Source organism: Silurus aristotelis (genome assembly GCF_946808225.1).
Source record: "Silurus aristotelis genome assembly, chromosome: 17".
NCBI lineage: Eukaryota > Metazoa > Chordata > Actinopteri > Siluriformes > Siluridae > Silurus > Silurus aristotelis.
In genome coordinates, this window is record NC_139590.1 from 15,457,982 (window position 1) to 15,481,664 (window position 23,683).

A 23,683-nucleotide genomic window follows, 5' to 3' on the forward strand; every position below is an offset into this window, starting at 1 on the left:
TGAGTTTGTGTGATTTGTGTGTGTGTGTGTGTGTGTGTGCAGGAGTGAGCTGTTGAGGCTGCTGCTGACCTGCTTCTCTGAGGCCATGTACCTGCCACCATCTTCAGATGGAAACATCATCAATCCCTGGGTCACTTTCTTCTGCTCCACTGAAAATAGGTGAGTGGTTCAGCCTACAACAGGAATTTATAAAGTGCAAACAGGTAAGAAGTTATTTTTATCTGAGCGCAGGGGGCATTGTCATGTTTTTTTTAAAGTTCTAGCATTTAAAAAAATATCCTTTAAAAGGGAGAAACTGCATGAAAACTAATTGTGGAGGCTAGCAGTAGTGATCCTAATCTGCCAAGCGAATACACACCTAATAAAACGGTTAGCAATGCCAAACGAAATTGTGTATAGGTGCTTGTTCTGCAGTTTTTACAAGGAAAATTGCAATGATGGCAAAAAGAATATAATTACACTTTACCTTAACCTGATTTTATTATAATACCAAAAAGATAAAGTATAGCAAGTCGACCTCTAGGTTTGTAACCAGAACTGCATCAGTGTGATATGGATCTGTCTCATCTCGTGAGCGTAATGTTACATATGATTGGTCTTATTTTTCATCTGATTCAGTGATTAGATCAGTCATTACATCCCTACCTGCGTTATTGTTACAGTGTAATCCTAACCTAACTCCAGTGACCATGTACAGCAACTTTGCATTAACTGCATGAGGCACCTATGTTTAGCTAGCAATTACAGAATTATGTGGTGAATCATGACTACATTTTATTATCTAATTTTTCCCTTTATATTGCCTATGAATTCTTGTAAATAAAGTCACACCCACAAACAAGCTCTTTCCACTAAACCGATTCTCATTGTAAATTTGAAAGCTAGCAGGATATATGAAGTCAGGCACGATTAATGCTCCTGCTAAACAATTCTGGAAGTTGATAGTTAGTAAAAAAAACTATCTACACAGATGTGGTGAAATATGATATTTTCTTATTGTCTTATAGTATAATTTTCCTATAGGCAGGGGAAAAAAAGTTTTTTATTTTTATTTTTTTTATGTTTTTGCCTGCTTTGCCAGAATTTAGCTATAGTTGCATGTGACAGTTTCTCAGACCACAAGACAGGGTATGCAACGCGAGCTGGTATAGTAAAGGTGAATAAAAGTGTCCATTGTCCATTAAGCTTGTTTCACTAAATACTGTAAGCTTCTTGTACTTATCGGAGTTTGACTTTCAGGGTTTTTGTCTGTTGTGTCCTGACAACTTCTCATGTGATTTTTGTTTTGTCTCTGTCATTTGCTTTTCACTGTGTTTGTGCCCTCTCGTTTCACCGCCGCTCTGTTATCACAAGCATTATCACTTTTTAAAGTATAACAGTGTTATACTGTTGTAATGATTTCTAATTTTTTTTAAAGTGTATCATGTTTTTACAAGTGAAGATATATCTGCTTTATTTCACCTGTATTGTAGTTCTGTATTTTCTGACCAGTTTTTTTTTTTTTGCCTCACTACATGGCATCAGACGTTAAGGTGCAATGAACATAAATGAATGTGAAACGTGACAAAATAAGCAAGGGAAAATGGAAGATTTTTTAATTTACCGTAACTAAATCTACTCAAACGTTATATCAAACACCAGAGATGGTGTTGGTTTAAACCCAACAATTTCTTAGAAACTGGGTCTAGTCAGAGGACATTTTTTGACTGCTCTTCTCCTTTTGTCAGGGCTTATGCTCATAAAAGGAGTTACAAAATTTAGCTAGTTATTGTGCACTTCTATATTACTCAGATAGGGCAGTATAATGGTAGTATGTTCAATTCTTCTTTTTTTCTATTTATATTTTTCAGTTGGAGGAAAACAGTCAAACTATATTCATGACTATATCTAAACTTTTCAGTTATTATTCTCAACCATGGTCCTTTTGATGTGCTCAGAATAAACCGCCTAAATAATCTGGCCAGCTGCTGTCCTGTATAAAGATCAAGCTAAAAAATCATGCACAGCAACAGATGGGCTTACAGTGAGTAAAGCTATTAAGTGACCCATATGGCAGGTTTGCATGATTAAAAACCTAATGAATTGTTACCTAGGAACTCGTTGTATATCCGAATATCCTGTTTGCACATAATTTGCTTCGCTTAGAAAAGGTCATCACGACACAATCAATTTCAGTCAAATGCAAACATTAGTTAGAGGCAGTAAAGAAAAAAAAACAGTCAATTCAGGTTAGTATGTAAATATATTTATACCCCAATTGCAAAGAGGCATGCTGCAATAATATTTGCATTGTTTTAGTAGGTATTTCTTTCGATTTATTTTGTCTTTAAATGTAGAATTGATTATTGGAATTTTTATTATAAACATTGTATTATTTTTTTTTTATATATAGTATAAGGATAATTTTTCTAACATACTTTATTGGTTCTTAATGAACAACTAGTCAGTTTAAATGTATATGCTTTAAATTTGCTATAAATTTATATTGTTTGTTTGTTTGTGTTGCCATAATTTTTTTTCCTTTATATTATTCAATTTGACCTGTATTCAATTTGCGTGCGTTCTCTCTCTCTCTCTCTCTCTCGCTCTCTCTTTCTCTCTTTTTTTATTTTTTTCTCTATCTTTCCCACTCTAATTCCTTCAGGCATGCCCTGCCTCTGTTTACCTCCCTGATTAACGTGGTGTGTGCATATGACCCGGTGGGCTACGGCATTCCCTACAACCACCTGCTGTTCTCAGACTACCGGGAGCAGCTGGTGGAGCAGGCAGTGCAGATCCTCATCGTCACTCTAGAGCATGAGAATGCTCAGCCTCCTCGTGCTCCCTCCCCCTCCAGCATGGACGAGCAGGATGTAGGAGTGCCACCACACCTTTAGCACACACACACACACACACACACACACACACACACACACACACACACACACACACACACACACACACACACACACACTTGTTACTGAAATTAAAGGCATCTGAAACATTACCATGAAATATATCCTACATCAGCATTTATGACCAAAATGACCACATTATGACCACAATACTTGAACCATTTCAAGATGTTTGTAACTTTTCAGAACCGTTGCTATGTATTCCTTTTGTATCATCTATTAAGAAAAAAGAGGATGTAGCTAAACAGTTACGCTCTTTTTTTTGAGCAACACACATGTCTGGTCTAAAAAAAACAACAACAAAAAAACAAGGCGTTTAACATAAAAGATTCCAATTTCATGGAAGGTTTTCAGAAATCCCTCATTTATATTCTTTATATAAATTATAGGATATCTGTAATATGATCAGGTAATCATATAGTAGTTCAGAGTAGATAATTTAAAAGTCCTGTTCTCAGTCATTTCCTCAACAGTGCAAATAGAATGCAAGAGCTTGCATAATACTTGAGTATGTTTTGTACATACAGTACTTCTAGTGGTGCTGAAAGCTACAGAAATAAAATAAGATTGCAGTTTGTTTGCAGTTCACTGTGATGTCTCCCTTCCAGTTTCACTGCTCAGCAGGGCATGGCACAGCAGTTTCTTTGCTAACGTTGTGCAATTGTCCTTGTGCCCAAATGTAAACATACAAATATATTAATCTGAGAAAAATAGAACTTCACAGAACCTCGCTCTTATCATCATGAAAAATTTTTTTTATCTTACCACCACACGATTATAAAGACATTAAGGGAAAAAAGAGAAGAAAAATCAGGGTAGTGTCTGTGGTTGGGATAAAGATGAGTTAGCATGAGTTATTGGTACTCCGATAAATCCACCAATTTATGTATCCACTAATGTCACCAAATGTAGTTTCAGCCAACTCAAATCAGCCCAAACTGAAAATTAAATCGTGATTTTCTTTTGTCCTTTTGGCAATAGCATGACAATATTATGAAGCAAATTATAAAATAAAATGATTATTTAAATAATTTATTCGGATAATTAATATAATTTAATGTTAACTTTATGTTTAAATGCCCTATAAACATGGCTATATGTTACTTTAAACACTGCTACTTTAAGTTTTAGAGCTCATTTTCCTATAAGAGCAAGTATATTTGTTTAAAAAAAAAAGTTTAATTAATCTTCCATATGTATTTCCTATTTGCTGTTATATAAAGTGCTTAATTATATTAAGTATATTAATTTGCTCATTTATTAACAAGGTGATTAGTAAAGTGAGGTACTGATGTAGGGTGAGGAGGCCTGCGGTTCCCATTCATCCCAAAGGTGTTCAATAGGGTTGAGGTCAGAGCTCTATAGCAGGACACTCAAGATATTCCAAATATGTAAAGCACATCTTCATGGAGCTGGCTTAGTGCACAGGAGCATTGTCATGCTGGAACATGTTGGGTAGTAAATAGTTGAAGTGAAGAGAAATGTTAGTGCTATACAATTGTATACCTTAAACATTGTGGTCACAGTTTGTAATTGTAATTGAAATTGTATATGGATAGAAAATTCAGGTGTCCCAATATTTGTATCTATCTATAGCAGGGGTCTCCAATCATTTCCAGAAAGGGCCAGTGTGGGTGCAGGTTTTTATTCCAACCAAGCAAGTCCACACCAAATTCTACCTGTTCAAATCTAATGACCTTCATTTTCAATGACTATCAGGTGTGACCATTGATTGGTTGGAATGAAAACCTGCACCCACACTGGCCCTTTCTGGAAAAGATTGGAGACCCCTGATCAATAGTGTATGTATTGTTTAATTAAAATGAATAATCTTTCTTTTTTTTCTGTGGCAGTCTGTAGGCCCACAAAACCTGTTTGTGAACTACCTGTCCAGAATTCATCGGGAGGAGGTATGCACTGGTTCTAAAATGTGTTTTACCAATTGTCGCTTTGTTTCTCATCTTCTAAAAAGCAAAAAACTTTTCTTCAGGATTATGACTTTGTGCTGAAAGGCCTGGCTCGGCTACTCACTAACCCGCTCACTCAGACATACCTGCCCAACTCCACCAAGAAGATCCAGTTCCACCAAGAGCTTCTAGTTCTTTTCTGGAAATTTTGTGACTTCAACAAGGTGGGAGATTGTACTTGGAAAGGAATAATGACTTTTTAATGTCTTTTTTTTTCCTGTTGAGCTCCATTTCCTGTCTCTCTATTGCTTTAGAAATTCTTGTTCTTTGTTCTGAAGAGCAGTGATGTGCTAGATATCCTGGTGCCTATTCTGTACTATCTGAATGACGCCAGGGCTGACCAGTGTAAGTATTCTGTACATGTGTAATTGTCACTCGTCACTAAATTTTGACTGGATTTGCTTTGAATGATACCAAGGCATTTAAATATTGTGTTTGTTGGTAGCTCGTGTTGGTCTCATGCACATCGGTGTGTTCATTTTGCTGCTGCTGAGTGGGGAGAGGAACTTCGGGGTACGTTTGAACAAGCCCTATTCTCTTCGCGTCCCAATGGATATTCCAGTCTTCACTGGCACACATGCTGACCTCCTCATTGTAGTAAGAGCTGATTTCTTACTCGGTCTCATTTTACATTAAATTAAACAAGGGGTTTTTAGCTTCTTTTTCTTTTTGTCCGTTACTCCATTTTAAAGGATCAAAGTTCTCATTACTCCTCAACCACCTGATAAATTCCCAATGGTAATTAGTAGAAAGTATAGGCCTTCTACTTAAAAAAATGCTGTTTTACTTAAGATAAGTGCAAAAGAGACAGTTTTTAAATGTGTATATCTCTAACTAGAGAAAATCTGCATTGCTACTAAATATGATCACATTAAATGTATTGAGAACAATTTGTCAGTTTCACAGACTTTAGGCTTGGTCTATTTTGTCCAAAAGTGTTCAAGTGTAATATCAGGAGATCAGCGGTTGGCACCAACATCTGGCAAATCTTCTTCCAGTTGTGCTAAACCTGTATCTATATGTTATTTGTTTGTTTGCATTCTGGTCCTTTACAAGACCGGCTGATTGGATAATTGCAGAAGTGTAGAGGTCTTCCTTATAAATTCGCCAGTGAGTGTAAATTTAGGGACCTCAAATTGCTATAAGTAGACTGACATGCAAAAAAACTTGTCATTTTTGTTTATGAAGGAAAATTTTTTTTTTTTTAGGTTTTCCACAAGATCATCACAAGTGGCCATCAGCGTCTACAGCCACTCTTTGACTGCCTGCTCACTATTGTAGTAAATGGTAAGTGCTGTCACCATACATGGCTGTGTCCACAAATTTGTTTCTTTTTTTGTGTTTGCTCTGGCCTCACACCTGTGCGTGTGTAATGTCCAAATCATTGTGTCCTCACACTGTTTAGTGTCTCCTTACCTGAAGAGTCTGTCCATGGTAGCAGCCAATAAGCTCCTGCATCTTCTGGAAGCCTTCTCCACCAACTGGTTCCTGTTCTCTGCTGCTCAGAACCACCACTTGGTCTTCTTTTTGCTGGAGGCGTTTAATAACATTATCCAGTACCAGTTTGATGGTAAGCTTTGTGGATATTAGATATGTCATTAATCTGGTACCCATTATCAGTATCATGAAAGTACCAGGAAAAAAATATATCAGGAATATCAGGTCCTGCAACAAATGGAACAGATTGAAATTGGATTTGGAAAAGAAAATTTTTAAAATGTTACAGATTTTACAAGACCAGTTAAAGAAAAAGGTAGTAGTTATTAAAGAAAAATATACAGGTCGGATATATGGGCTGACGCTTAATGTTTCTGTATCAGGAAAGACTTTGACTGTTTGACTGTCTCATTTTGCCTCAGGTAACTGCAACTTGGTATACGCCATCATCCGCAAACGCAACGTCTTTCACCAGCTTGCCAATCTGCCTACGGATTCTGCATCCATCCAGAAGGCACTGCAAAAGAAAAGGAAGTCTCCAGATGCTATCTCTCGCACTAACTCCCAGGAGACAGTTTCCATGGAAGGCTCTCGGCCAGCTGTACCTGCCGAGCCGGGCACACTGAAGACCAGCCTTGTGGCTATGCCGGGTAACAACCTGCCCTTTTTTGTATGGCAGTAAAACTTATTGCTAGAAGGAAAAAAGTAAAGAAAACTCTTAACTATAGACATTATTGATGGAATACAATTTTTATTGTGGCTGAATATTTATACATATTATTTATAGGTATTGATAAACTAACAGAGAAGTCCCAAGTATCGGAGGATGGTACAATGGTCACAGTGGCAAAGACAGTAACTCATCGCTCGCCAGAACATGCGGTCTTAAGTGGGGCCAGTGACACAGAGTCCAACTCTGGAAGAGACAACGAGGTGAGAGGATTATCTCAACAATGGTTTTCAATATTCTGAAGTCATTTTGAACTGAATTTTAAACTGGCTGGACTTTTTATTTATTTTTTTATCTTGGTTAGGTTTTTACAATTTTATCCAAGAGGCTTCATCCAGTTTACTGAGTGATTCACTTTTGTGACCTAATAAAAATGTCAAAATTTTCTTGCCCTTATCAACAGGAAATCCTTAGTTAGAACACTGAATATGCCAGAGCCATCCATATATAGAACTCAAAGTGTGCATAATTGGCCCTTGGCATTATGCTGTCCTCTGGTGAATTACATTAGCCATTCATAGCTGTCTGTGAGCTCATCAGGAGCTTTTTAGCTGCCCTGTGATGTTCCAAATGATGCTTTGTCAATGCATGCCTTGTTTTATTTAATGTTAAAATATTAACACCTTTTTGAAAATGAGTCATCTTGACACACAACTTCAAATTTTCAAGATAGGAGAAGCATTCTGAGAAGAGTTTGCTGATCTAGGATAAGCTGATCAGCATTCTCTTTCCTGAAACCAAACCTAAATGTGCTACAAATTGCACAATAAGTAGTAGGGACATTTCTGACAGTGATGTGTTTTTGTTTGCGTTCACATGAGATATAGACTTCTATGAAAGTCTGCACCCTGGTGGTTTCTTCCTGTTTGAGGCGAATGATTTTTCTCAGCTTTAAAATGGCTCCCTTTTCTCTTATAGACAGCACAGATAAATCTTGAAAAGCACTCAAGAGTATCAAAGCAGAAATGATCTACAACATTCTTTGGTAGTTAATCAACTGAAGCTAAACGATAAGTGATTTAATGCACAAAACGGGGGAGAAAAATCAAATCATACAAGTGAAAGCCATTTCCTTTTCCTCCCACAGGATGTATTTTACACAGAGGCAGAAATGGCTAGGAGACGTCTGTCAAGTGCATCGTCGGCCGCCACACACTGGGTGCCAACACCAGAGTGGGTGCGTAGCTTTTATAACTGTCACTATGTAGCTGTCATATTTAAAGTATTATACAGGCTCAAAGGAATTAAAGTTTATGTCTGAAGTTTTACACACAGCCACATTTATCTGGCATTAAGGTTTGCACACTTTACTACACTTTTTCACTCAAAGTAAAGTAAATAATTAAGTTAAAAGTTGCCATTACTACTTCAGTAATTTTAGTGTCACACTGGTAACTGGACCTCACTTCATATTAAATCAAAATAATTTCAAATTTTGTTACCTAATGAATGTATTCAGACTGAACAACCACCATATAGAACACAAGTAGAGATGAACAGGTGATCAGGAATGTCACTGTTCTCAGTCATGTTTACATCGCTGACTCCCTCTGTCTGATCCACGTAAATCCCATACTTCTTGTTGCCTTCTGCCTTAATCGTTGTTAGCTTTGTAGGCAAGCCTACATCTGTGATGAGAGTCAGGAAATGATACACCAGTGGTAGGTTGGAAAAGCCACTCAATGACAAGAAATTGGTTGATAGACTGAAAACGGCGCACAAGGAAAAGAAAAAATATTGATTTATCTCACCAAATTTGAAAATGTAAGTAGAAAGTACAGATATTTGTGTAAAAAAAATAAGTAAAAGTGAAAAATCTTCTGAAAAATAAATAGTGAAGTAAAATACTGATACCAGAAAAATCTACTTGGGTACATTAATGAAGTACTTTATTACTTCCCATCTCTGCTCTTCACTAGCTCATTTGTGCTGTTCTCTAATCAGCCAAGTGTGTCAACAACACGAGGCATACGATTATGCAGATTAAGAGATTCTACTGATATGCAGTTAAACAGAAAAATTAAGGAAAAGTGTGTTCTCTGTGTCTCTGTTTAACTATGGCATGGATGTTGGTACCAAATGGACTGGTTTGAGTATTTGAGGATTTTAAATTTTCAGCAGTATGTTGAGGAGGTCTGGGGTGCAGACTTTGTACTATGGTACACTGCCCATCCCAAAAAAAAAAAAAAAAAGTCACACACACCAATATTTCGTTGGACCGCCTTTGCCTCTTTGATCGCGGCATGCGTTCGCCGTGGAATTGTTTTGATGAGCTTCTGCAATGTCACAACATTTATTCCCAGCACATCCCAAAGATTTTCCATCGGGTTTAGGTCTGGACTCTGTGGTGACTAATCCATGTGTGAGAATGATGTCTCATGTTCCTTTAAACTCTTTTTCACAATTTGAGCCCGATGATTCCTGGAAATTCCTTGAAGTATGCCTGTGCCATCAGGGAAGAAAAAATCCATTGATAGAATAACCTGGTCATTCAGTTTATTCAGGTAGTCAGCTGACCAAATTCTTTGGGCACATCACATTGCTCGAACCGAGACCTGACCAACTGCAGCAACCCCAGATCATAGCACTGCCCCTACAGGATTGTACGGTAGGCACTAGGCATAATGAGTGCATCAGTTCATCCGCCTCTCTTTTTACCCTGATGCGCCCATCAACCCTGTTCCATCAATTTACCTGGAACAGGGTAAATATGGACTTATCAGACCACATGACATCCTTCCATTGCTCCAGAGTCCAATCTTTATGCTCCCTAGCAAGTTGAAGCCTTTTTTTAGCTCGCTGATAAGTGGTATTTTTAAGGCTACACAGCTGGTTAGTCCCAATCCATTGAGTTCCCTTCGCATTGTGCGTGTGGAAATGCTCTTGCTTTCACTATTAAACATAGCCGTCAGAATTATTTTTTACGATTTGATTTCACCAACCGTTTAAGTGATCACCGATCACGATTATTCAAGATTTTTTTCCGACCACATTTCTTCCTTGAAGATGATGGTTCCCCACTATCCTACCAGTTTTAAATAATGTGTTGGACAGTTCTTACCCCGTTTTTGTAGTTTCAGCGATCTCCTTAGCTTGATGCATGCCAATAATTTGCCCTTTGTAAAACAGATTAACATCTTTTCCACAACCACATGATGTGTCGTCCGACATGGTTGTTTAAAAAATAAGAAGCTCCTCACTTCATCAGTTAGGGTTAAAAATAACTTGTTCCCAGCTGAAACATAATCATCCAGGTTGTAATTATATAATGGAAAGCTCTTACCTATTTAATTAGTTAAAACCAGGTGGTGATTATTTATCATGCTGGAACATCGTCATGCTGGAACAGGTTTGGGTCTCCTAGTTCAAGTGAAGAAAAAAATTCATTTTACAGCACATCATGTACAATTGTTTGCCTCTAACATTGAGGTAACAATTTGGAGAAAAACCCTATAAGTCAGGTGTCCCAATACGTTTTACTCTTATAGTGTATATAACAGCTGAACAGTCAATACAATATAAATATAGTTGTTTTTTTTTTCTCAATTTTCTGGTTGTCCATGGGGCAACTACAAGTAATAAGAAAGATCCCAAACATTACATTTTCCCATTGCAGGCAACTACCCTGGAACATTACCACTTACCACATTAATAATCATATGCTCGATATGCGCCGCGTATGTTGTTTTATTGCATTTGTTTATAGTAAATTAATGTATTTTTTTTACATTGCCGCTTAATCAAACACGTCTTTGCAGACTAACTATACAAACTGTTCTGTTTGGTGCAGGTTTTGTCCTGGAAGAGCAAACTCCCTCTACAGACCATCATGCGCCTACTGCAGGTCCTGGTGCCACAAGTAGAGAAGATCTGCATTGACAAGTATGGAAATGTCCATACTCCAAAGTATCTGAACAAATTTCAGATTCAGAATTTTTCCTTTTTGTTTTATATATTATGTATTTTTATACACTCAAAACACTATACAAATCAAACTAAATTAAATGTGTATTTTTTCCTCACAGGGGCTTGACAGACGAGTCAGAGATCCTGAAATTCCTCCAGCATGGTACTCTGGTGGGACTTTTGCCTGTTCCTCACCCTATTCTGATCAGAAAATACCAGGCAAATGCTGGCACTGCTATGTGGTTCCGTACATACATGTGGGGCGTCGTATATCTCCGGTAAGAACTATGCAGTGTGTAAAATCACAATGTAATTATATATAATTACAGATATATTACTGTTTTAGAGAGAATATCATAGCACATGGTTAACAATATGGAATAAACAGCAAGCTGTATGACCTTTTATCTTTTTTTCTATTGCAGCAACGTGGACCCCCCGATCTGGTATGACACAGACGTTCGTCTCTTTGAGATCCAGAGAATGTAGAATTCATGAGCTGCCGGTCACTGAGTAAATAAAGGGCTGGCTGGTTATATTCCATCTACACGTCTTTTACTCCAAAACCCATTTAAAGCATAGACTATAAATTCAGCACTGTGCTGTATCTCTTCTCATAAGTCTTGCAGATTTTCACTAGTAATATAGAAAAAGACGTCATTTATTTAAACTCAAAAGGATTCGCTGACTCAGAAAATCTGTAATAGTGTTCATGGGCCACTCGGTTAAAGTGTGAATGCTTGGAAACGGCTGGTATGATAACGTTTCTACATATAGCTCAGCCTTTTGATAAGACTGTTTAATGTCCCTCAGCTTAAACCATTGAGAATCTCTCACTGTGGATGTATGAATGATTTTCCTATGGTATGAACTGCCACTGTATATAATAACACACACACATATATATATATATATATATATATATATATATATATATATATATATATATATATATATATATATATATATATATATATATATATATATATATATTTGATGGAAGCATATTTGAAAGCTTATTGAATTTGGTCACATGTAGTCCAGTAGTGAGTGGCGTTAGTAGGCTTGTGTGTCCATTGGCATAGACTGTGACAGTGTTGCCATGCACATGCCACTAGAAGGCAGTATCACTACAGAAAAACGTGTTTGCTCATTCCGTAGACTGTCTCATTAAACCTACTCATGATTTGCTCTCATTTTTCAGGTTTACGTTTCACAAAACACTTCCCGACCGGAAAAAAAAAAAAAAACATATTTCAGCCAGTAACGGTCCACATGTTTCACCAGTATTCAACTGTAAACAAATAATTTCTTATATGCTGATGAGAATCATTTACGTTGAGCTAATATTACTATTTTTGTTCTGCATATCAGATTTGCTAATGAAATGAATGTATATACTGTGCTCAATGTTTAAAAGTAAAAGATTTGTCTCTATATGTATGAAAACATATAATAATCTTAGCTGGAAAAAAAAAGTGTCCTGTGAATAATTTTTACTCCAATTCATCTTCACTGTGTCCCTGTTTTAAACCTGAAAAACAAACTTACATAATATAACAATGTTTTTTTTGACAGTGAAAAGGAAGTGGCCAGCAAAATGCTGTGTTAACATGTGTGGGAACAAGGATAAGGAGCTTGTTTTGGCTGTGTGTCACAGAATTTTCTTTCACATGATTTAATTTAACAGCATGTCCCCTCAGACTTGCATTTATTTATGGCAAGGACAGGAAATATAAAACAGGCCATAATGGGTATTTTTAGATTGCTTGTATTTTTTTCTTTCGTTCCACTCTGACTTTAGTAGAAATAATTAAATACTACTTCTTCTTTCGGCTTCTCCCATTAGAGGTCGCAACAGCGGATCATCCGTCTCCATACGCCCCTGTCCTCTACATCTGCCTCTTTCAACCCAACTACCTGCATGTCTTCCCTCCACATCCATAAACCTCCTCCTTGGCCTTCCTCTTTTTCTCCTTCCTGATGGCTCCATCCTCAGCATTCTCCTACCGATATACTCCTTGGCCCTCCTCTGTACATGTCCAAACCATCTCAATTTCGCCTCCCTCACCTTGTCTCCAAAATGTCCTACATGTGCTGTCCCTCTAATAAACTCGTTTCTAATCCTGTCCATCCTCGTCACTGCTAATGAAAATCTCAACATTTTTAACTCTACTGCTACCTCCAGCCTCACCTCCTGTCTTTTAGTCCATGCCACTGTCTCTAAACCATACAACACAGTAATTTGAAATAATTAAATACAAGCAAGATTATTTAATTGTTAGTAAAGTGCAATTTTTAATGTTGAAAATACAAATACTTGTACTTCACAATGTAAATAAGGCATCAAGGTTTATATGTCAAATATTTCCACCTGCATGTAATCAGGACAAACAGATGAGTGATAGAGTTGCCTATTTTGGGTAACAACATGATTATTCTGGAAAGGTTTCTGTGCAAATTTCTGTTTTAGTGGTCTTTTTCCAATTAACTTATATAAGGCACGGTGGCTCACTGAGAAATTCAAGTTTGAAACATCAACTGAGTGAATAACTTTTGGAAGAATGGTGTACCTCCATTCAGTACAATTCCAGAGATTGATTCATGTGTACAAACCACTGTTTTTGTGGTGACCCAACACCTTACCAAGAGACTGTCATTTATTACCCTTCTGCATATAAACTACAATTACAGGTAAGATACAGAAATCCTTATACAAGCTATTCAATCAGTTTCTAAGTAAACATTAAAAGACAACAAAAGTATAAAAAATATATTGTCGTTTACAAAAAAATGTTTTATAATATATAAGCTTGATTGTTTAAGGCTGTAGATTCAGGAGGTTAGGTAGACCTCAAAAAGACTGGCTACTGAGTGCATCCGGTAAAAGATCCCGAAAGGCAGTCCAACATTAACCACAGCCATCCACATGCTAGACTTGTAGAACTGCACTCCGATTGGGTTGTCAATCTGTGGCCGTGCTCCGAAGGCAGGCATGATCCAAAGCTGTAAATAAAATTCACAATGTTTAGATGTGGCTCATTCAAAATAGAGTTAGCAAAATGTGTGAAAAGCGAACAAAAAACATCCAGTGAGCGGCAGGGCTGCAAGCAGAAATACCTCGAGAACGTTTTGGAAGAGTTGCACAGACTGCTAGAATGAACACTGTTTTCAGCAGGAGTGGGCACACATTTTTCTTTCTAATATTAAACTGCCTGGTATCTATGAGGCTTGTGCATAGAATCTGAGAATCCTGTCTGGTCAAATACCAGTCTGGATGTTCTCCTGTGACTTCTCATCAAGGAATTTCTGCCTGCAGAATAACCGCTTACTGGGTGTTTTGTGTTTGATTTGAACATTAAATGAAAGACTTGACTTAATCTACATGATTTGTGCTGCAACATGATTGGCTGTTTTGGATCACTGCATAAATGAAGAAGAAACCGGTATATCAGCTAAGTGTTTTAAATATGTTATATTGATTATTAATATCTAATGTAATTAAAATAAAAAAACTCACAATAATGTTTGAAAGCAGCAGGAACGATGAGACCTCCTTAAGAAGTTTTCTCTTCCAGGGCAGAGGCTTGTGGACCGAGATGGCGATCGAGCCACGAGGCGTGAGCACGTTGCTGGACCGCCTGCTCTCATCATGCGCTTGCAAAGCAAGCAGATTGGAGAAGATGCTGGCACGGCGTGTGTCCTGGTGTGGTTCTCGCCGCAAACCTTCAATGATGAACACGTTCTGTACACAAAGCTCGACTACAGTGAGTACATTCCAGGTCAGGTTGAGTGCATTGACCAGGCCTCCCACACCAATCGCTAATACGGCCACAACTGTGAAGTATGAGACAGTGAGCTGGCCTACAGATGCACCCACTAACAGCCCTACGTCCAGGCTGCGTGTTGGGTTCTTGCCAACTGCATGCTCACGCTGCTCCAGCTGGTACATAGCGCAACCAATTCCTGCTGCCACAGTCATCAGGACCACTGTGGTTGTGTTGGCCGCATAGTACAAGATGAGAGCCATCTCTTTCTTATCTATGTCATTAGATGATACATCAACCTCATATACCACAAAAATGGTCAAGCCAGCCACCAACACCAGCAGGCCACAGGCTGGGCCTATTAGCACATCACGCATGCGGAAGCGGTGCTCATGATGCCCGTGGTCATCTACTAGCCTGCCCACATTTTTCCACATTACATAAGTCATGGCTGAGGCAAACAGGCTGTACTCTATGTTGAATGGATAGAGGTAATAGAAGGCGTCTTCGAAGATTTTGCATGCCGTGATGCTGCAATTACAACCATCGTCAGGAGAGCTAGCTAAAAAATATAGGAAAAATTTTTAAATTGGAATGTAACTTTTGCATTTTATTTTTTTGGACATTGGACCTGGTATAATGGACATTGCAGAACAGAATCCTTATTTTCTAATGTAAATGCCAAAGTGGACATTGTTGGACATAAACACACTGAGACAGCAAAAACTCAAGACTGTAACCAGCCACAAAGGTTGATCTATTGACACCAGATAGTGGGATTACAGGCCATTACTTTTCCATAAGTGTATACTATAAAATCAACCAATGGTATGTTATGTATGAGCGTCATATAATTTATGATTATAGTAGCTATTCTCAGGTGTGAAATTACAGTATCCAAAAGATATCCACTTCACAACCTGTAACTCATTCTATGTAGCTGCATATTCCACATGGATATACTACACAACCAAGTTAGAATCATACCCTATTATTCTAACTTGGTTGTGTAGTATATCCATGTGGAATATGCAGCTACATAGAATGAGTTACAGGTTGTGAGTACCATAAGATTCTTTAGTATTGGCTTTTTCTTTGCCCTAGCATCTACAACTTACGAGCATTAATCATCATACATTAGTTGCCCTAAGTAGCATTAAATCATTTTATTAGTTCATAATGATTTGCTTGACATGAAAATAAATAATTTTTATGTCTTACAATGGCACAGAAGCATGACTATATATTGAATATGTTTCCCAATTAAAAAATCTAGCTTTAAGCAGTTTATGAATTAATATTGGCCACAAAATTGCACACCCCCAAACTCTATACCCTGGAAAAGCTTTGTTGCATAGCACTTCCCCCTGTCATGACAATTAAATTAAATCACTATTTATTAAAATTGTCTTTTAAAGTAACAATAAACAGCTTGTGCAGCTGCAGGCCTAGAAATGTTAACTTAAACCCATGTTGAGTATATATTATTAAAAAAGAATGAACACAAACTGGTGTAAGTAAATAACTTATTAGAGCATATAACGATGGAAAAAGCCTACCTCTGATTGAGAGACCCCCGAGGCCAAGGTTATATTTGTTTACTGTTTGATGCAGAGATTCGTCTGTCACTGCTGACATCCATAGCATCAGGTTTGTGGCCAAGGTGAGCATCAGCCCAGAGCTAGACAAACACAGAAGACCAATCTGAACTTCTAAAGCACAGCATCATTCAAGGGTCTCTATAGTTCAGATGTGCATCTTATATTGTCACAAATGCCTCAGCCAGACACTGGATCACATTAACAGCTCTACCATTTGCATCGAATAATTAAAACGCTACCGCCACACTTACCGAGTTACGTTCCTCTGTGCTTGGACACAGTCCTTGGCGTGGAGCCAGAGAAAGTATGTCTGCAATGTAGAAGGAAATCAGATTCACAAAATTGGTTACAAATAATACAGTGAACAGAACAATGGCATTATTTAGTGGTCTGTGTGCACCTCACCTGCACCAGAATAAACATGGCTTGCACAGTGGGGAAGACGATTTTCACAGGTGAGTCACAGTGAATGCGACCCACGTAAAAGGCGATCTTAAAAACGTCCATGATTAAGCTGCAGATACCAAACAGCACCAAGCCACCTTATGAAGAGGCATAGGCAGACCATTAATTTTCTGTGGAGTATGGGTATCTCAATACTGATAAATTCTCAAATATGAGGAGCCACAAGGTGTTTATTTGTCTAAAGATTCACACCTCTGAGAGTAGTGCTTGTTCTAACATTTTTCAATTTTAATTACACTTAACCTTTTGTTGTTTCTCAGTCACTGTTCCAGATAAATTGTATTAATTAAAGATTATTACAAAAATTTGAATTTAACATAGAAATAATTTATTGTTTAAATGTTCTGTGGAGATGCTTATTTTTATCTTTGGAAGGAGTGTCAGCTCTCTACAACAGGCAGACTATAACTACTAGAATGAACTGTAACAATATTTTCTGTCATCATACTTTTATTGTTAGATTAGAGTTACAATTAATGTTGTTGAACATCAGGGAAACAAACCACAAAGTCATGAACACTTTCCTAAGCAGCTATCGATTGTTTTAGTAATCGAGTATTCTACCGATTATTCCATCGATTAATCGAGTAAACGAATAAGAAGTACTTTTTCTTTATTAAAAAGCAATGCTAAAGTACAAGAGAAAATAAAATGAGTCTCTTTAAATTAACAAATAAATTGTTTCCTTTTTAGAAAAAAATAACATTTTAATTTCTGGAATTAAATACAAGAATATCTGTAAAAACTAAACCCATTTAACGCATTTAATTGCCATATTACATCAAAATGCAAATATATAAATACAAATATAGGAATCTATTTCAAATGACTTTAAAAAAAAAAAAAAAAAAAAAAAAAAGTTAAACTCAAAGTACTGTGTTCTCTTTATGTTTTAGTTTCAAATGATCCTGAACTTTTTGGAAACTTGTCGTTTTCTTTAACATGAATCTTATGGAAGCCCTTTTCCGCCACATTAATAACTGTTTTTTGCCTCATTGACTTTATTTCTCGTAAACACTAACATTTCTGGTGCATCCACTGTTATCCATGTTGTCGGCCTGAAGTTTGAGGCTGTTCTTGTATGAACGAGGCCACTTCTCATGACTTGTTCTTTCCAGGGTTCAGATGCATATTTTAATACCATGCGATTCTATTGATTGTAGCCTATTTGATTTTCATGCGTAAACATTTCTGGCACTACAGAGGGGGTGACACTGCCTGATTGGTGGAAAAAAAAAAAAAGAGAATTGAGAGAAATAAAGTCGGAATTACGAGATAAAATTCGGAATTAGGCAAACTTTGTTTTCATCTGGAAGAATGCGTGTGTAGTTAAATGAACTAAACGAAGCATTGAGGTAAATTAATTTGCCTCGATGCATTTTTTGTCTTTGAATTACTCGAGTTACTCGAGGAATCGTTTCAGCCTTCTTCCTATCAGGAAAATACAGACATCTGCAGCTACATTGCATTCACCTGATCTTCGCTTCAGCTATTGAATAACAGTGAAGACAAGAGTACCATTAACTTCAACATATTCAGTGTTCGGGAACTGCTTTTCTGCTCACCGTAGTTGTATTCAAGTTACCATAGACATAAACCCCACATAAAAACAAGGAGCAGAACTGCCACTCACTGGGATCTTTCAAAGCTAGAGATTGTTGTGTACCATGGCCAATCCACTGTGATATTTAATGCAAACCGATGTTCTTTTCCTGCATCTGCATAATTTTATGCACTGTGCTGCTTCTACATCACTGGTTGAAGTGGGACATGATCAATTTCTCCCACCTCAATGGAATTCAGAAGGTGGAGACAACTAGACACTTTGTGTTTTGGGTTGTATGTCGTGTGTATAGGTGAAGTTGGATTTGGTCCAGCTCTACACCCCTGGACTTTTGGTTCTGCAAGAAGGAGCATGCCACTGTCGGGCCCTTGTGCCAGGCCCTTTACCCTCTCAACACTCATGTATATATGTCAAATAAACATGCGTTCTTCAAGTATTTTCTCCATGATAAGCAGGTGTACAGATGTTCTGAACAACAACAACAATGTGGGTGGTGTTTACATGGTAGAGAAACCCAGCTTACCTCTGAGCCACACGGGTCCTGCGTGCGTGTCCTTGTAGAGAACGGCCTCTTCATCGCGGCACGTGTACACTTTGTAGAAAATCATCCAGGCGGTGGTGGAGACGATCAGCACCACAAGGTAGACCTGCAGGTGCACGGTGGTTATGTGCTTCTCGTTAAACACGCTGGCGCTGACGAGGGCGCACCCGAGCACGAGCACGTTGACGAGCACGGCGCCGGAGAGCAGCCAGCCCCAGCTGCGCGACGAGTCTCTCCACGAGCCCGTGGAGGACAGGGCGATGCTGGCCGAGCGCGTCGCCCGCGCGATGTGCGTCCCTGCATGCTGGATAGTGGCGATCTGACTCTCGAGCTCAGGTTCCTCTTTGGTGCTCATCCTGACTGCATCGAAAGACAGTGGACAATGAATGTGTATGTTCAGCCCGTGCACATCGAGCTTCAGGTTGCTGAAGTGCATTGGTGCGATTCTTTAAAGTTGTGATTGGAATAATAAAAAATGTGCAGTAGCTCTCACATGGCAGCGCAGGTAATATAACGGTTTACAACATCTGTGCACGTCACTAATCGCACGTGACACGTCATGCGAGGCGTGAACCGGCTTACAATATTCTACGTTTTTATGCGTTTATGGTATTTTCACAATTCTCCGTATCAGTAACACAGGCTGAGAATAACATTTTCAAATCACCAAACGGTGGTGTGCAAAATGTTTACAGGTGATTGTAAAAGTTTTTGTAAACCCATTTGTCAAAATTCAAAGAAGACAAGACGTTTGGAGTATAATTAACATGAGCAGGTCAAAAAAGTGCATGTAAAAAAAGTGCAAGATGATAATGACAAAAAAATAATAAAATTATCAATAATAATTATAATTATAATAATAATAATAAGAAGAAGAACAACAACAATAATAATAATAATAATAATAATAATAATAATAATAATAATAATAATAATAATAATGGGTAAACAGTGTAATATATTTAAGTCACATTATTTTTCAATAATTTTTGCTGTAGATTTGTAGATTTTGCCTGATGTCTGTTTTCTTGTTACATCAAACACTTCTTTCTTTCTTTCTTTCTTTCTTTCTTTCTTTCTTTCTTTCTTTCTTTCTTTCTTTCTTATTCGTTAGTTTATTCATTCGTTCATTCATTCATTCATTCATGTTTTAGATAAATTGTAAAATATATCACAAACTATATAGTATGCTTAATAATGCACATTTGAAACACCTAAACACTAGCATTTTTTCCCAACCCTCTTGTCTGGTGGCTTTGTCTGTTTTTCATACAACCCCTTTTTCTAGTCATCCAGCTATGCACTTGCATTGTTCATCATTTCGAAATCACACTGGATTAAAAAGTGTGTCAACTGAATAACTAACGAGATAAAATCACAAACCACAAATGAGTCACTGAGAGTTGAAGGATTTATTAGTCTTTAAAGACTTTTTTGTAAAGTATGGGATGTTACCTGATGCCCTTTGGCCAAAAGGTGTTTTTTCTAAGTAATAAACCTCTCACCCCCTCATCTTTCATAATCTCAGTCAGGATAGAGGCATATGGTAAACTATGGCACCTACCACTCAGCAAAATTTCCAGCCCTAAATAGACACCTATGTGGTGTGGTCTCCTTTAATGTATCTAATATATATTGTCTGTGGTCCATGGTCATTTAACATTACAGATTTTACAGTGTATAAATAGTTGAATTCTAAAAAGCATTTATTGATTAATAAGATAAAGTCTTGAATGTTTTTAAACAAGGAGGCAAATCAGACCATTTCAAATGCTCTAATTCTTTACTTGTCCATTCTGTTCATGTTTTCTTTATTCATTAATAAAGATGCCAGATACAGGAATTTGTGCTTGTCCCTACATGTGGACCACTAATATAGTGTAAATCTGATAAAGGTGATATACTATATGTTATTCTGAAATATTCCTTAAAAACCTAAAAGTGTATGAGTGAAGCACATTTTTTAGACAGGTAACAGCCAATGTTCCTGGACAACTGCTTCATGTTAGTGTTGTCCTGTTCACTAAAATAGAAGCTAGGAAGCATCATAATTTGTCTTGCATCAGTCATATGGTATTTCATAAGACTTCACTCTATTTTAACGCTATAGATAGCAGTGAATGAATGATTAATTATAAAATCAACCAACTTTTATACTGATAAGCTTCTGTCTGATAAATGCTTTCTGAACAATGAAGTGCTTATTCTTTTACTGTTAGAAGATTTTTTTCATGGAGATGCACAGCGTACAATTAAATTTTTCTCTCACTCTTGTTCAGTTGTCAATAATCTTAACAGCCTGCAGTTAAAAAGAAAATGGGACGGTATTCTGACCCACAGAAACTTTGAACCTTTTGGATGATAAAACACTTTTAAAGCTAAAACCCAAATAAAGTTTGTTTTGTTTTTTATCCTTTGTTGCTGCTCGTTCGAATAAACCGCAGACAGACCAAGCCATCTTTCATTAACACCTACAATGATCAGTATTTGGCTAATTATGATTTTGCAGTCTTCCCGTGGGCTCACCACCTGCAGGAGGGACCGTAAGGGACGGTGCTGTGAGGATTGGGCAGCAGTCGAAGGCGGGGGCCTGCTTAGACTGCTGCCCCTGCTGCCCCTGTGAATTACGGATAAGCGGGAGAAAATGAATGAATGAATGATTTTGCAGTATGTGAAACACCGAACAAAGAACTCTTTAAATGTGGCTTTGTACAAATGAAACTGTTCTAACATGCAGAGGTGTGAACCAGATTAAATGAAATGGTCAGTTTGATAACAATGTTTGACCTGTGAGGTTATTTTTCAACTGAGCATCAATAACATTTAAGAAAGAAACCTGTTCTCTTGTATTTTGCAAAGAAAACAGACTATTCAACCACCATGTTTATATAAGCCAATTCGAATAGCAGGCTTTAATTATTATTAATATTGCACCCATGCATTATATACACCATGTACATTATCAAGGGAGTAAATCTCACTTGCATTCATTTTACATAAAAAAACGCATCACTGCTAATGTGACATTAAGCACATTACATAAGAAATATTGTTTGCGTTGTGCTGAATTTGTTACAATTATTTTACAGCAGTTGGTTTTCAACACATAGAAAAAATATTTGCATACATTTGTTTGCAAATCTTACCTGAAGCAGCGTCTGCTGTAGAATAAAGAGGAAATTGCCATGCTCATTGTTTATATATGTTCACAGGATTAAAAAGATTTACAGCCAACAAGACACAAAAAGACACTGTAATAAATAAAGATGAAAAATATCTATCGTACTTTCATGCATGACCATATATCATCCATTTAGGATCACAGTTTATGGCATAATTGCTGGAAGTGTAGCTATAATTATACATGGAGACATATAAGATTACAGCTAACAATGAGGAACATTACAGTACATTGCAGTTTAATGTTAGGTCAAAATACTCTAAATAATTTTCAGCCATGACTGATACCAGAATATATCATTCAGCTGTTTTCTCTTTCTGCAGAACTCTGCTCTAAATGACTGCTGAGCTTAAGTATAATTTACAAACATGTCTATTGTGATTATTAGTTATGTAAAATTAAGGTTATTGCTAATTATACCAAAGTTGTTTTGAACCTGGATTATTATTTAATAACAGCTGTGCTGGCTATAAGAATAGAATAGAATAGAATAGAATAGAATAGAATAGAATAGAATAGATATTATTTGTCACACATACATAACAACACAGTATAAATATTTTTTGCATATGCCAGCTTGATTGGAACATGGGGTTAAGGGCCTTGCTCAAGAGCCCAAGAGTGGCAGCTTGGTGACTATGATTTACATCGTATAAATGTCTATTTGTAATACATAATTGTAATAGGTAATTAGCAGGGATTCCTAATGAATAAATTATGATAATAATCTGATGAAAAAATTTTAATTAACAACTCAAAATGTATTGTCATTGACATGGTGAAGTTTACTCTAGGATTCTGTTTATTTAACCTTTCTAGAAGCTCGTGTATCAGTGCTTTCTAACAGCCAGAGATAAAGCTGTAACTTTAGGGTTTCAACCGCTGGATGAAAGACTTTGTACTTTGTGGTTGCTCTGTGATTTGACAAACCCTGTGCTTTTGTCTGAACTTTAAGAAAGAGAAAAGGGTATGCAGGTGAGAGAACTATATAATTTTATTAACTATAAATGTAACTATAAATGGTCAAAAAGCATTAAATGAAAGGAAAATAATATAAAAAATAAATGACTCCGAAGAGGTAACAGTAAATCAATGTTTTTTTACACAATTCTGTCCTTTATTTTATGTTTTGTATACCAATATACATACTTTTTTTTACTTAATCTACCATTTATTGTTTGTCTTTGTGTTTACACACTCAAACCCTCGATCATTTTGAATCACTGGTCTGCACACTGATAATACAGGACAATCACCAATAAACCCAGTGTGAGGAAAGTTCACAAAAATCACCTTAAACTTCAGATTCATCCAGTAAACAAACTATTCTCCACAGTGCCATCTGACAAACGCTGTAGAAAGATTCAATTAAATTCAGTTGTATTTGTATACGCTTTACAAAATGGACATTGTCCTAAAGCAGCTTTACAGAGATTAAGAGGTTATAAAAGTTTAATTTATAAATTTAGTAACTATAAGTTTATCCCTAAAGAGTGAGCCAGTGGCGACAATGGCAATTAAAAACTCCCTGAAATGGAATGAGGAAGAAACCTTCAGAGGAACCAGACTAAAAAAGGAACACATCCTCATCTGGGTGTCTCCAAATGTAATTTTATAATAGATCCATCAT

General features: G+C 37.0%; 2 protein-coding genes across 6 annotated transcripts in view; one reads left to right on the forward strand and one right to left on the reverse strand.

Moving 5' to 3' along the window:
- LOC310739668 (protein HID1-like) overlaps positions 1 to 23,683 on the forward strand; it is a 484,702-nt gene that overhangs the window by 6,278 nt on the left and 454,741 nt on the right. For 2 of the 5 annotated variants that reach the window (XR_014537450.1, XR_014537451.1), the window contains exons 6-20: positions 43 to 159; positions 2,645 to 2,852; positions 4,748 to 4,804; positions 4,885 to 5,025; positions 5,116 to 5,206; positions 5,307 to 5,458; positions 6,070 to 6,148; positions 6,267 to 6,431; positions 6,721 to 6,948; positions 7,086 to 7,231; positions 8,116 to 8,205; positions 10,819 to 10,910; positions 11,054 to 11,212; positions 11,360 to 11,380; positions 12,784 to 12,932. Coding sequence is in view for 3 of the 5 variants with exons in the window: in XM_083565822.1 (XP_083421948.1) it covers positions 43 to 159; positions 2,645 to 2,852; positions 4,748 to 4,804; positions 4,885 to 5,025; positions 5,116 to 5,206; positions 5,307 to 5,458; positions 6,070 to 6,148; positions 6,267 to 6,431; positions 6,721 to 6,948; positions 7,086 to 7,231; positions 8,116 to 8,205; positions 10,819 to 10,910; positions 11,054 to 11,212; positions 11,360 to 11,423 (1,789 nt within the window). In the remaining 2 variants the exon portion in view is untranslated. Of the gene's footprint in view, positions 1 to 42; positions 160 to 2,644; positions 2,853 to 4,747; positions 4,805 to 4,884; positions 5,026 to 5,115; positions 5,207 to 5,306; positions 5,459 to 6,069; positions 6,149 to 6,266; positions 6,432 to 6,720; positions 6,949 to 7,085; positions 7,232 to 8,115; positions 8,206 to 10,818; positions 10,911 to 11,053; positions 11,213 to 11,359; positions 11,473 to 12,783; positions 13,687 to 23,683 lie in introns of those variants that run through there. The other 3 variants (XM_083565822.1, XM_083565823.1, XM_083565824.1) reach the window with 2 other exon arrangements.
- Positions 13,731 to 22,034, reverse strand: otop2 (otopetrin 2). Its single transcript, XM_083565866.1, has 7 exons — positions 22,019 to 22,034; positions 18,855 to 19,232; positions 16,708 to 16,844; positions 16,554 to 16,612; positions 16,261 to 16,382; positions 14,455 to 15,263; positions 13,731 to 13,940 (listed from the first exon to the last, which is right to left on the reverse strand). Exons 2-7 carry the CDS (start codon positions 19,225 to 19,227, stop codon positions 13,770 to 13,772), a joined length of 1,671 nt encoding a protein of 556 aa, XP_083421992.1. The 5' UTR covers positions 19,228 to 19,232; positions 22,019 to 22,034; the 3' UTR covers positions 13,731 to 13,769.